Source organism: Pistacia vera, unplaced genomic scaffold (assembly GCF_008641045.1).
Source record: "Pistacia vera cultivar Batoury unplaced genomic scaffold, PisVer_v2 Contig584, whole genome shotgun sequence".
Classification (NCBI taxonomy): Eukaryota; Viridiplantae; Streptophyta; class Magnoliopsida; order Sapindales; family Anacardiaceae; genus Pistacia; species Pistacia vera.
Genome location: NW_022196428.1, coordinates 464219 through 478689, shown reverse-complemented (window position 1 = coordinate 478689; position 14471 = coordinate 464219). Strand labels below are relative to the sequence as shown.

The window sequence follows — 14471 nt, the reverse complement described above, 5'->3', positions numbered from 1 at the left end:
GCTACTGGAAGACAGCTAAGACAACTCTTTGTAACTATTCTTATATATAATGAAGTGGTGAGTCTAAGAGACTTATGGAGAGCAAATGCAGAATGCCTATCTGAAGACATTCCCTACATTCTTAAACAAAAAATGCGGATGACAGAATTGAGATGCACTGAGGAATATACTCACAATCATGCATTGTTCCAAATTGATGAGCCCATGAAAAAGGGAGGAAAACCTTGGCTGATTTCCCTGGAATGCCAATTCCAGACTATTCTATTTTTTAGAATTCACATAATAGATTAATTGCTGAAGAATTAGATTATGATATCGACAACATGGAAACAGTGCACAGTGATTTATACAAAGGTCTCAACAATGGCCAGAGACGTGTATATGATTTGATCCTTGATTCTATCAACAATCAAAGTGGAACACCATTTTTTGTTTACGGACATGGTGGAATAGACAAAACCTTCCTATGATCAACAATCATGGCCAAATTAAGATCCAAGGGTAAAATTGTATTGGCCATAGCTACATCAAGAATTGTTGCATTGCTTCTATCAGGTGGAAGAATAGCACATTCACGTTTTCAAATTCCTTTAGATATCACTACGGAAAGTACATGTGATATAAAAAACGGGACACAATTGGAAAAACTATTTACACAAACAACTTTGATCATTTGGGATGAAGCACCCATGGCAAACAGGTATTGCTTTGAAGCCTTTGACAGAGCTTTGAAAGATATTTTGTCTGAAAAAGATCAATCAAATGCAGATAGAATATTTGGAGGCCTCATCGTTGCCCTGCGTGGTGATTTCAGACAGATTCTACCAGTTATACCAAAAGGGAAAAAACATGATGTAATACAGGCCTATCTATCGTCATCTTCCCTTTGGAAACATGTAACGGTGTTGACACTTACAGAGAACATGAGGTTGAAGACAAACTTGGTGAACCCAACAGAATTGGATAACTTGAAGGCTTTTAACGAATGGTTACTTAGTATCGGAGAAGGAAGGGACATTGCAGAAGATGAAAGTTACATCCAAATACCTGAAGACTTAAAAATTGATCAACATACCAGTCACGAAGAAACAATTATGAATGCTGTTTTTCCAAATTTATCTGCTTAGATAAATAATATTGATTATATGAGAGAAACAGAGAGCAATATTGACACCCAAAAATCAGACAGTACATAAATTGAACGACTATATCACCCAGAATCTACCAATAGATGGAAAGATGTATTTAAGCTCGGACAACACTTGCAAAGCAATAGGTATCTCAAACAATGATGACATTCTCTATCCCACCAAATTTCTTAATTCTCTGATGTGCTCCGGCATGCCCAAACATGAATTGCATATGAAAATTGGCGTTCCAATTATGTTGTTGCGTAATTTGAATCAATCGATGGTCTTTGCAATGGAACCAGATTGATCGTAACCCATTTAGGAAAATGGTCTATACAAGCAACGATTATCACCGGGTCAAACATTGGAGATATTGTCACAATTCCCAGAATAATAATGTCAAATGTAGATATGAAGTGGCCTTTCAGGTTAAAGAGAAGACAGTTACCTGTGACAGTTAGCTTCTGTATGATAATAAACAAAAGTCACGGTCAATCACTCAAAATAGTAGGATTGTATATGAACCATCAAGTCTTTTACACATGGTCAATTGTATGTGGCACTATCAAGAGTAACTTCAAGACAAGGTATCAAGATTCTACTAGACTTGCAAGAAGATGAATCAGCGGAGACATTGACAAATATTGTTTTCAACGAAATCTTTAACTGTAGGGATTAATATCTTCTATATTATATGAATCATTGTTTATAATAGAAAGTATTGATCCATTGTATATAATATAAGACATTGTTTTTGAGAGATTGATGTGAAAAATTAAACATATTTATATGAATATGAAAATGTAAAACCCCCCTCCAGTCAGGCATCCTCTAAATATCCCTCAATGAGAATCCCGAGGATACATGTCTGGAGAACGAGTTGTATTTAGAAAAAAATCTGTATAAGGATAATAATAATAATATCCAAAACATGCATATAAAATATCACGCAGGATCTAAACTTATAATTTACAAACTTTAAAAAATTACACAATCAAAACATATTTATAGGGTGGAAACTTCCAAAGGTATTTCACAAATATTTATCATTTACATATTTACATCAAGATAAAAACATCGAGATGATAATAAATCATCTCCCCTCACGTGTAGTCCCGCTGTCTCTAGCATCCCTCGCTTCTAGTCTACCTGCAAAGCAATCAACAATGAAAGGGTGANATTGAGTGGCATAAAAAGAAGAAGAATTGTATGACCCGTAAGAGTGTATGTGGATGAGGGTTGTACCAAGAAGAATTCCTACATGCACGCCACCTTAATTGAGTGGCCTATGAAGAAAGGAGAAGTTGTACGGTCCATAAGAGTGCATGTAGATGAGGACTGTACTCACTCACACGGCCAAGGTTCCAAATCCATACATCAACCGAGTCCGATTGGCAAAGAATAAGAAAAAAATAAGAATAAGAATAAGAAAGAATGAGAAAGAATAAGAATAAGAAAGAATGAGAAAGAATAAAAATAAGAAAGAATAAGAATAAGAAAGAATGAGAAGGCTTGAAGCCAAGAAAATAAAAGAAAAGAAAAACAAGAAAGAAAAGAAAAGAATAGAAAAGAATAGAAAGAAAAAGAAAAGAAAATAGAAATAAGAAAGAAAAAGCATTTTATGCATTATTGCATATGCATTTTAGTCATGCATATTGCCATGAATTTCATCATGGTTAGGAAGAATAGAAAGAATAAGAAAGAAAGAACAAAGAAAAGTAGAAAGAAAGAAAAGAATAGTGAGAGTAAGAAACAGAGAAAGAAAAGAGAAGGAATTAAGTAAGGAAAGAACCTAAGAAGGAGAAGAGTTAAGGGATTTACTTACTGAGCATTTTTATGCTCACCCTGTTGTTTTTCCATATTTTTGCAGGAAATAGGTGAGCAGCGGTCGGAAGGACGTCGACAAGCGGGGAGGATTGGCATTACTATCCACTGTTGCTAAGGTTTTTGTACTTGTTATTTTGATATATATAAAGAATTATGTTTTGTAAGTAAAGAAAAATTTGGGCCCAACTACTTTCATATACTAATTATGTATGTTTTATTGTATATGTTCTAAAGTATACTAGTAGAAAGCAGTTATTACAATAGTGCTCAAAAACATATCTGACACTGAATCATAAGCCTCTTCTTTATCTTTCTCAACTTGTGCAATTAAAGATTTAATCTTATTATTTTTTTAGACAATTCATAACTTTTCTTTTTAAAGACTTCCTTTTGCTGTCGCTCATTTGCAAAAGACACTTCAGCATTTTTAAATGATTCTTGACAATGTTTCAATTCGGTTTTGACCTTTTCAAAAGCATCCTTTGATATTTTCAATTGTTCTTTCAATCTGCAAACTCGGCAATCGCATCTTCATTTTGTTCTATCAAATCTGCAACCACGCCTTCTGAAACAAGCCAACGTTCTCTGATTTCTAAGAAACCTTCATAAGCCTATTTCAAAAACAATGAAACCACCTTAACATTATCATGCCATAAGTATATATTCACATGATACAGTGAAAAAACATTACCTTTTTCCCTGGACCGAAAGTTTTGTTGTCTAGATCTTCTTTACAAAGATTTTTCCATTTTCGTTCAGAATTCGTATTTGGACCCTATTGCTGACAAGTTTTCTACCATTTCATGAATTGACGTAATGGAATTTCTTCTGACTGATTATCTTCTTCTTCAGTCAGTTTAACATAGCAGGAACCAGAATCAGGTTTCACGGGATTGGAGACTGATGCAGGTAAAACTGAAGTTTGTATAGGCATTAACGATTCTGACTTGGAATCACTGCTTGATCCTGCTCTATATAGTGCTTCAGAATCAAGTCTTCGAATAAATTTCATCAATTTTTTTGGAGCCATTACTACAATAAAAACAAACGATAGTATTACAATATTGTAACGCCCCACTTGAGGTACGTAGTTATTGTTTCTTCTTTTGCTCTTATTTGAGTTGGTCTCTTGGTAATATTGTTTGGTTGACCTTTGACTGAGTGTTGTGTTGAATACTTGCCCTGAAATTGATTGAAAATAGAAGAAGTTCAGTGTGCCAAGCTTTACCGGGGCGAAGAAGAATCTTCGCCGCGGCGAAGAGGTGTTGAAGCCACAGGGAAACATTCTAGACGGTTTCGCCGCGGTGACAGAAGCTTCCTCGCCGCGGCGACAGTCCAACCAAAATGTTTGTTAAGTTTTAGATGCTCTCTTCCCTAAGGGCAATTTGACCATTCTACCCCTAATTAGCAGGAAAAGTGGGGAGTAAAATGTAAGGAATTTTCATGGAGAATATGTTGATATGGGGGTGTGTTTGTAATGAATCAAAGGATATAGATAGAATTCCCAAAAGAAGAGTAAGGGGCAAAATGGAAGGTATATGGTGAGTTTGTTGTTTATTACTTTAATTTAAATTTCATTTTAAAGGAAATTGATAAGACATTGCCAACCCTTCATTCGTCTTCTCCAACCGACACTATCCTCTCTTGGCTCCTCTTCAATTTAATTTTTTTTTTTTTTTGATTCCAAGGGTTTTTTTTTTTTTGTTTGTAAAGGGCTCTTTTGGAGTGATTTGGGGTAGAAAATCAACCTAAGGCATCCTAAGGTAAGGATTCTTGCTTTGGTTGTGAAGCTTTGTGAGTTTTATATATATTGATATTGAGGGTTTTTGTTCTTTTGTTAAGAGTAGAGAGAAAAGTCAAGCAAAACAAGTGAAAGGAAGAGTTAGTATGAAATCTCTCCATACAAAGGTAAGTAAACCCCAACCCAAGTTGAGATTTGGGAATTTTCTTGATTAGGGTTTTGATAGCACTTATGTATGTGTTATATACATGTTTTAGCCATGTTATTGAGCTAAATAGAGATTTCTAGTGCTTTGTGATTGTTTATACCTTTCAAATATAAGAAGTGAGTTAGGGGTGGAAAGGTAGTTGAGATGGAATTGAAGGGGTATTGTGGAACCCTTTTGGAAGTGTCTTTCTTTGGCAGGTTAGGGCTATGTGAGGGGTTTCTCCCCATTTTGTGGATGGTTAAGAGAGAGATTAGATCATTCTATAGTAGAGTTTTATTATGCACTTGAGTGTGTTTGATTGAAATGCCTAATAGAGGTTTGAGTATGAGTAGTGGAACCTTAATTCTTGCAACATTGCATGTTGGCATTTCATAAGTGCATTAGTGGAGATGAACCATCCATAGGCACTAATTGGCATTGAAAAGTGACCTAAGAAAGAGTAGGAAACTTTGTGATACAGTTACTTAGAGTAGAGAACTTGGTGGATGCAACTACTCTAAGGGTAGAGAGAATGAAAAATGCTAGAATAGAGTGAATGAGAAGAGTAGTAGAGATGGGTTGATGTGCTTGTGATCATCACCTGACAGTTATGGGAATCGGGTGATGCTTTGTGATCACCACCCGAATAGTCATTGGAAATGGGTTGATGCTTTGTGATCATCAACCGATAAAGTATTAGAAATGGGTGGATGCTTTGTGACCACCACCAGGTAGTTTTAGAGAAGGGGTTGATGCTTGTGAATCATCATCCGACATTATTAGAAGTGGGTTGATGCTTTGTGATCATCACCCGACAGTGAGTGATAGGACGGGTTAATGCTGGTGATCGTTACCCAAAAGGCATGAGGAAACGGGTAGGTGCTAGGTGGTCTCCACACCGATAGTTACGAAAAACGAGTAGGTGCTTCGTGATCCCACTCGGTAGTCACTAAGAACGGGTTGGTACTGTGTGAATTCCACCCGATAGTCATGGAGAGTGAGATGGTACTGTGTGAACGCCATCCGGTCGTACCTCTGGTAAGATGAGGCCATGACTTCGCTTTAGTAGAAACAGAAATAGTATAAGGAAAGAATTAAGAGTAATACATACGGGGACAGACAGATATAGGGTTTTACTTACTGAGCATTATTTTGTGCTCACCCCGTTATTTTTCCTTTGTGGATGTAGGATCTAGGTGTTGATGCAGTCGGAGGGGCGTCGGCAAGCGAGGAGCAATAGCTACACTGTTTCCCCTATTTTGTCTTTTAAAATGAATTTTTCTAAACAATCCTCTTTGTGTATAAAAGACATATGACTTATAATGAAAAGAAAGTTTTTGGGCCCAATTTTCTATTGTTATTATGCATGCATTGTATTAGGTTACAGCAGTTGTTACAAATATATACTAAACACAACAAGATAATATACCACTAGCATTTTATAACATGGATTCATAAAATAATGATAGTATTACAATATATACTAAACACAATAAGATAATAAACAAAATCGTAACAAGAAAAGCGCCAACTTCAACAGTTGATTTACTGACGAGATAATCTACAAAACGACTACCAGAACAACAGATAAACAACCCAAGCAAAACACACCAAATTCAGCAGTAAAAAGACCAACAGAATAATCTGCAACACAACTGCCAAAGAAACAAATAAACAATGTGAATACAATAAATTATCAGCACAACTATCTAAGAACAACTTCTTATAACAATAATAATGATTCTCGGAGCTATGTAAGAATAAGAGCACTTTAATCAAAGTTAAAATCGATGACAAATTAATTAGACCAATGTAAAATAAAAAACGACATTATCATTGTAACTAAAGAAAATGTACTTACTTATCTCAGTTTCAGTCAACAATAAAACACGGATGTAGAAAATGCGACAAACAAATTGGGACAAATGCTCTTAATGTTGAAACTCACAGAGAAAACCCTAAATCCCAAAATTTAATTCAAGTAATTAAATATCAACAGCATTTTAAATGACAACGCTTTTCATTACTTGCGAATTTTACAAAGCCAAAATGACAGTGCACTGTAAAACTTTAATATTACCATTTCAGTCGAGTAATATCAGTGCGACTTAATATAAAACTATAAAGGAAGGAAAATGAAATATTCCTTCAAAATCTTACAATACAACTGAATTTGACACTAACATTTACAGAACCAATAGAGTTTCAAATTCAATAACATAAGCAATAACAATTCCCTAGATAAAATAACATGAATCGCAAACAGTATTTCCAATTCAAGGTGGAAAAAATGTAGACATATAAATATAATAAATTAAAAATAGAGAAATCCTTGTAATTTAATTCTATCAACGTAAATGACAGATAAGACAACTGATTGTGTATTGATCAACAACAGAAGATCAACTTAAAGCAACAGGAAGTCAAATTTGACCATATGTACAAAATCATGCAAACAGATGATGCATTTCAAATGGGAGAGGATTGTCATGCAAGTATTACAATGTTGACGAGCTAAGACAAAAGCGTTGGAGGATGACAACCTAAAACCCAACGGACCAATTCTATATATGCCTATTCAAGAACATATAATGTAGATATTATATACAAGCAAAACAACATGTAAAGAAGAAGTACATACACTATAGTTTATGACCAATAAATTACAGTCTCAGAACTATTCTAATCAAAGAGCAAGAGACTTCATCTTATCCATTTTCCATAGGCCTTCCTCATGCTTGTACCACCTCAGAAAGCCTTCATCACTTCGAGTACACTGGCACATGATGCACGAGGACTCAATACATGTTAAGAACTCACATAATCAAGCAACCTTCTACAAGATAATTTTATCTAACTTCTTAATACTTTTTTTGGGCAATAGTGGAGGAAGTAGTGGACCTTCTATATAAAGACAATGTGAGATGCTGAGGATTTCCAGGTTTGGTACGTCATCTAGTATAAGCAATGGGGCATCCTTAACTATGATTGAACATCTCAAGCTTAAAACCTTCAAATTTGGAACAAAATTGGCTGTCGTAAAAGCAAAGAGAATGTCAAAAGGACCCATGACCTTTAGTTCACTAAAGTTCTTGCAATTTAGGGCTATTTCCTTTATAAGATAAGGGGAATTTTCTATACTAGGCATTGTCAGAGATTCAAGACATCTCTATGTACGAATGGCCTTGCAGATTATGTCCTTTTTTATTATGTTCCAGGTTGGCATAACAAGTTGCCTCAATCGTGGACATCTGCAGATAACAATATATGGTAGATTACTTCCCAGTTCATTGTGCAAAAATAAATAAATAAATAAATAAAGATGATTATCACTGGTACCAAAGACAATCGAAAAGACTCGGTCAATAAATAGTGAGAATAAAAAAAAATACCTTTCAACAAGGTTTTAAACAGAAACATAAAAAACATTACCTTTCAGCAATATAAATAAATTGTTTGCCCCTACATACAAATTGAAGTAAAGAATCAAGATTCATGAATACCTATTCTGGTTGTTCGCCATGAATACCCATGTAGATTGTTCGCCATGTGGCACATTTTGGAAGATCTAGAATTGCTCAATTTTGACACATTGGACAGTCAAATTGCTCTATCTTGACACACTGGGTTGGTATTTATTTCGTCATCTATAATAATAATAATAATAATAATAATAATAATACAAGTGCATTGCATTGGCATGTAACGCCCACATTGAGGCACGTAACTTTACTTATGCCCTAATTTGGTGGAATTTTGTTAAAGTTATCTTGAACAAGTGTGAAGAAAATTCCCTAAAATTCCATTAGGGGTAAAATAGTCTTTTCAGTCATAATTGGTTGAAAAAATGGGGAGTGGAAAGAAGTAGAATAACATGGGGAAGTTAATAAAAATGAGGCATTATGGTAATTGACTAAGGGACATAGATGACATTTCAGAGAAAGTGCAATGGCAAAATGGGAAACTATAAGTAATATTTTGTTATATTAAGAGTTCAAGAATGAAACCCTAGCCATTCTTCCCCTTCCATTCACGCCACTTTCCACCCAAGTTCTCTCAAATTTCTTCAATCATTTTTCAAGGAAAATTCATAGATCTTAGTTTATTTTTAATTGAATTTCAATCCCAAGCATCCTTAGGTAAGATCCTTGCACTAAGATGTGAGATTTAATTTTTAAAGTGCTGAATTCTTATGATTTGTGTTCATAGGATTTAAGAGAAAGAGAGTTTGATCAAGGAAGACTACTAAACTATTGGATTGCTCACATCTAAGGTAAGTAAAACCAACCCTAGTCATGATTGGAGTAATATTGTGTACAGAACTTCTTTTATGCATGTATGTGCTTATATGGGAAGAATTGTTGATGGAATGGATGTTGAATGATGGTTAGAATTTATCCATGGGAAGTAATGTTTGTGTACTTGATGTTTGATGAGAGTTTGGATGAATTATAGAAGAATTGGAGTAGAATTTATGGAGTGTGAATCCTGGACAGGTTTGACGTCAATCTTGGTGTGTTTTATTCCAAATTTTGGTGGCTTAGAAGATAGGTAGAAGTGTAGCCAAATTAGAGTTGATGTATGCATATAAATTGTTTGATGAAATGTCAAACAGAAGTGCATGTATGAGTATGATTATTTGTTATCTTGAGATGAGTTTGTAGATGGTAGAGAATGACATGTTCACATTCCATATTGCATTATTGCATCCAAACATGTGAATTTAGAAAGAATAATAAGCATGAGCTCATGTACATGCATACATACTCATAAGAGCATTAAAGAGTATTAAATAGCATTAAAGAACAAATAGAAAGAAATGAGAAATATTAAAGAAGTTCAAATCTGAAATTTTATTTAAAGAAGTGTAAAAGATAAAAGAAGAGAAGGTTGTTGCGATGGGGAACCCGTGAGTGACATAGCCTCGCATGCACGCCGCCTTTAGTGAGTGGCCTCAGAATCAGAAAGAAGAATTGTACAATCTGTTAGAAGTGCATGTGGATGAGGACTGTACCCAAAATTAGAGAATACACTCACACGGCCAGGGTTCCAAATCCATGCCTCAACCGAGGCCGATCGGCAAGAAAGAAAGAAAAGAAACAAAGACTAGAAAAGAAAAGAAAAGAAAGAATAGAATAGAAAGAAAAGAATAGAAAGAAAGAAAGAAAGAAAGAATAGAAAGAAAAGAAAGAAAGGCTAGAAAAGAAAACAAAAGAAAGAATATAAAAGAAAGAAAATAATAGAAAGAAAGAAAGAATAGAAAGAAAGGAAGCATAGAAAGAAATACAGAGAAAATAAACAGAAAACATAATAAGAAAAATAGAAAAAACAGAAAAGAAAATGCACATCCTATGCATTTGTGCATTTGCATCATACCTATGCATGATACCATGCCTACTATCATGAGTAGTGAGAAATTAGAATTTGAGAAAGAATAGAGACAGAACAGTGAAGATTAGAGAAGTGTGATGTAAGGAAAGAAATTCAGAATATAAGCAACGGAGAGAGAAGAGTAGCATAGCGGGTTTACTTACTCAGCAATTAGTGCTCACCCCATTGTTTTCAATGTTTTTACAGGCAGTAGATGAGATTGCGGTCGCTTGGAACATCAAGAAGCAGAAGGGTTTGGCAACACTGTCGAGTGATGTTTTATGACTTTATTATATTATGTAAAGATTTGTATATAAAGAAAATTAGTTATGGGCCCATTATTTTATACTCATCTACATGTATATTTTCTTATATATATTTAGTGAGTTTTACTGTTATTTTACGAGTATACTAGCTAGAGAGAGAAAGTATTACATTGTAACGCCCTACCTGAGGTACGTAGCTAATTTCCCTTACTTTTCCCTTGTTTGACTTGGAATATTGTTAATATGGTTTGGTTGCCCTGAAATTGTAGAGACTTGGTGGAATTTTGGGGTCACTGTCTTCGCCGAGGCGAAGAAGAATCGTCGCCGCGGCGATGAGACCCTACAACCACGGTGTAGGTTCTGTGAAGTTTCACTGGGGCGAAGAAATAGTCTTCGCTGCGGCAACGAGCCGAACAAAAAGTTTAATGAAGTTTCTAGAATTCTGCCTTTGGAGCACAATGACCATTCTACCCCTAATTAGCAGGAAAAGTGGGGAGTGAAATGCAAAAAANAAGAAAATAGTGCATCATCCCAAGATCAGACATATCAAACTCAAGCATCATGGATTGCTTAAACTTTTCAAACATGACTCTATCATTTCCAGAATAAATCAGATCATCAACATATAAGCATACCACAAGCAGTTTTCCTCCATTGTCAATTTTTGTGTTAAGAGTATGCTCATTTGGGCATTTTTTTAAAACCTTCCTTACAAAAATAAGAATCTATACGACTATACCAAGCTCTGGGTACTTGTTTTAGTCCATATAGAGCCTTTTTTAGCTTATAAACTTTATGCTCACTACCAAATTTCACATAACCAGGAGGTTGATCAATAAATACCTTTTCATGTAAGTCTCCATGTAAAAATGCCGATTTCACATCCAATTGGAAGATGGGCCATGAGTTTTGAGCTGCCAGAACAATCACCAGTCTGATTGTATCATGTCTTGCAACTGGAGCAAACACTTCTTTATAATCCATGCCAAACTCTTGTTTGTAGCCTTTAGCCACTAAATGCACCTTGTATTTGTCTACCTCACCATTTTTGTTTAGCTTCGTCCTATAAACCCGCTTAACACCAATCGTCTTCTACCCCTTTGAAAGTTCTGTCAACTCCCATGTATGATTCCGTTCAATGGCTGCTATCTCTTCATCGATAGCCTATTGTCACTTGACTTCCTTGGAAGCATCTTCAAACCTAACAGGATCACAATCTGAAAAAATTGTAAAATAAGTAAGTGGGTCCTTATCTTCATCTTGAGGTTGATTAATTCTACTAACTTCATAATCTCATCCATGCTAGCTGTTTTCTGGTTTGTTGAGGTCGTGTGTTGCTGCAACTTTGTTGTTGATTTGTAACTTCAGTTGTTGGATAACTTTCAGCTCCAACTGTTAGTTGTTGCTCCTTGTCATGATCATCACTATCAAAGTCTATTGAAATTTGCTGCATGCCTAGACCTTCACCCTATGGCCAAAAATTTTCTTCATCAAACACCACTTCACGATTGATAATTACTTTCTTAGTGATAGGATTGTACAACTTGTAAGCTTTTGACTGATCACTAACACCAAGAAAGATAGATTTTTCAGCCTTGTGATCAAGCTTTGTTCTCTTCTGATCTGGAATGTGGGTTTAAGCGATGCAACCAAAAATTTTGAAGTAATCAACCATAGGTTTACGGCCATTCCAAGCTTCCTCTGGTGTCATAGTTTGAACAACATGAGTAGGACTTCTATTCAGAACATGAACACTCCAACTAACAGCTTTGGGTCAAAATTCTTTTGGAATGTTGCTTCTCTTTAAGAGGCTTCGCACCATATTCAGAATTGAACGATTTTTCCTTTCTCTCACTCCATTTTGTTGGGGAGAATAGGCTACTGTATGTTGTCATTTTATCCCGTGCAATTCACAAAAATTTACAAACTCGTGAATTGTATTCTCCACCACAATCAGTGCGAAAGACTTTTATTGGCTTTTCAACTTCTTTCTCAACAAAGGCCTTAAAGCTTCTAAAAACCATAAAGGCTTCAGATTTTTCCTACAAAAAATAAACCCAAGTCTTCCGACTAAAATCATCAATGAAAGTTATAAAATAACGTTTACCTCCATTGGATTTTGGATTTATTGGTCCATAAAGGTCAAAATGAACCAATTCCAAAGGTTTCTTGGCTCTCCAAGATTTTCCTTTTGGAAAGCTATCATGAGGTTGTTTCCCAACAGCACACTATTTACAAGTTTTTGTAGGATAATCAAAGTGAGGAAGACCAGCTACCATTTCTTTTACTGTAAAGCCTTTAATCCTCCAAAATTCAGATGCCTATATCGATAATGCCACAGCCATGCCAAATTCATCAATTTTGCCATAAAGCAAGAGTTGCCAATATTCTGAAAATATAGAGGGAACATCCAATTCGCAGTCATGCTAACTTTAGCAACCAATCCATGCTTGGAATCTTGGATTTTGCAGAATCCATCTTTGATAATAACTTCAAATCCCTTCTCTAGAAGTTGACCCACACTAAGTAAATTTGTTTTTAGATTTGGAACAAAAACAACATTAGAGATAGTCTGAACAGATGTGGCCTTAGTTTGGACTTTTACCTTTCCCTTTCCCTTAACAAAAACTAAAGAATTATCTCCAAACTTTATGGTTGTACAAAAAGTTTCATCCAAGTCTGAAAATGTAGACCTGTCTCCACACATATGGTTGTTGCAGCTCGTATCCAGATACCACAAAATTTTGTGGGTTTCTTCCTTGGGATCAGTCACCATTAACAAGGAAACTTCCTCTTCATTCTCATTTGATTCAACCAAGTTAGACCTTTCCCCTCGATGTTTATTTAAATTTGTATGGCATTCTAAGCAATAATGGCCATACCTGTGACAACGGAAGCATTCAACGTTTGATTTGTCTGTTGACTTTGACTTATATTCGGTTGAATTCTGACCATCACATCCCTTCCCTTCTCTTTGAATGTCAACACCTTTATTCTCGCCTTGTCTGTGGTGTTGAATTCTTTCCTCTCTAACCTCCATTTCCACGCCATGATCCTTTTGGATTTGTTGCTACTTGTAACGCTTGCTCTTCTTTATCCTGCTAGTTTATCTTATGCTCATGTACCAGAGAGGAATTTTCAATTCATCTATTGAAAGAGTATCAATATCTTTAGACTCCTCAATAGAACAAATCACAAAATTAAAATTTGATGTTAGGGAATGAAGAATCTTTTCAACAATGGTGACATCTTCAAGCTTCTCCCTATGAATTCGCATCTTGTTTGCAATTGCCATTGTCCTCAAAAAATATTTTGAAACAGACTCTCTTGCCTTCATTTGAAGAACCTCGAACTCTCGACGAAGAGCTTGGCACTACACATGCTTTGCCTTTGTGTTGCCTTGGAACTTCTTCCTCATAGAGTCCCAAATTTGCTTGGAGGTGTCCTTGCAAAGAATTGTTTCCAGAATTTAATGATCAATTGCCTGGAAAAGGTAATTTTTTGCCTTCAAATCCTTCAGCTTTAACGTTTCCAAGCCTATCCTCTACGTATCAGTCAATGTTGTATCGGCTGTTGGTTTTGCTACTCCAGAATCTACCACCTGCCAATACTCTTTGGACCTCAGGAAATTATCTATTAGCATGCTCCAATGGTCATAGTGACCATCAAAACGAGGAATAGCCGGTTGCACAAAGTTTCAGAAGCCATGAACAAATTGCTACTACAATGAAGAAAAAAATGCTTGTTGCTACACATTATTTCTTTCTCGCTTGTCCCTCTCGGTGGCTTTAATACCACTGATGCAAATTTAATTATAAAAATACTTGATATTTTATTCAAACCGAGCTAGCCTTTTAATAGGCAATACAATTCAACAACCTTAGCATAAACATAGGATCACTAACGTGCAAAAAATTAGACCACTTTTTGTTACAATAAAACCTATAGAC

The 14471-nt window shown here is 35.4% G+C and overlaps 2 protein-coding genes across 2 annotated transcripts; one reads left to right on the top strand and one right to left on the bottom strand.

Annotated features, from left to right (window-relative positions):
• The first annotated feature begins 479 nt into the window (after positions 1-479).
• LOC116109611 lies at positions 480-1135 on the top strand. The gene is made up of 2 exons (XM_031395843.1): positions 480-1032; positions 1128-1135. The coding sequence occupies exons 1-2, from the start codon at positions 480-482 to the stop codon at positions 1133-1135; spliced, it is 561 nt and encodes a 186-aa protein (XP_031251703.1).
• Positions 1136-12805: 11670 nt separating this feature from the next.
• LOC116109610 lies at positions 12806-13561 on the bottom strand. The gene has a single exon (XM_031395842.1). The coding sequence runs from the start codon at positions 13559-13561 to the stop codon at positions 12806-12808; it is 756 nt and encodes a 251-aa protein (XP_031251702.1).
• Positions 13562-14471: the final 910 nt, after the last annotated feature.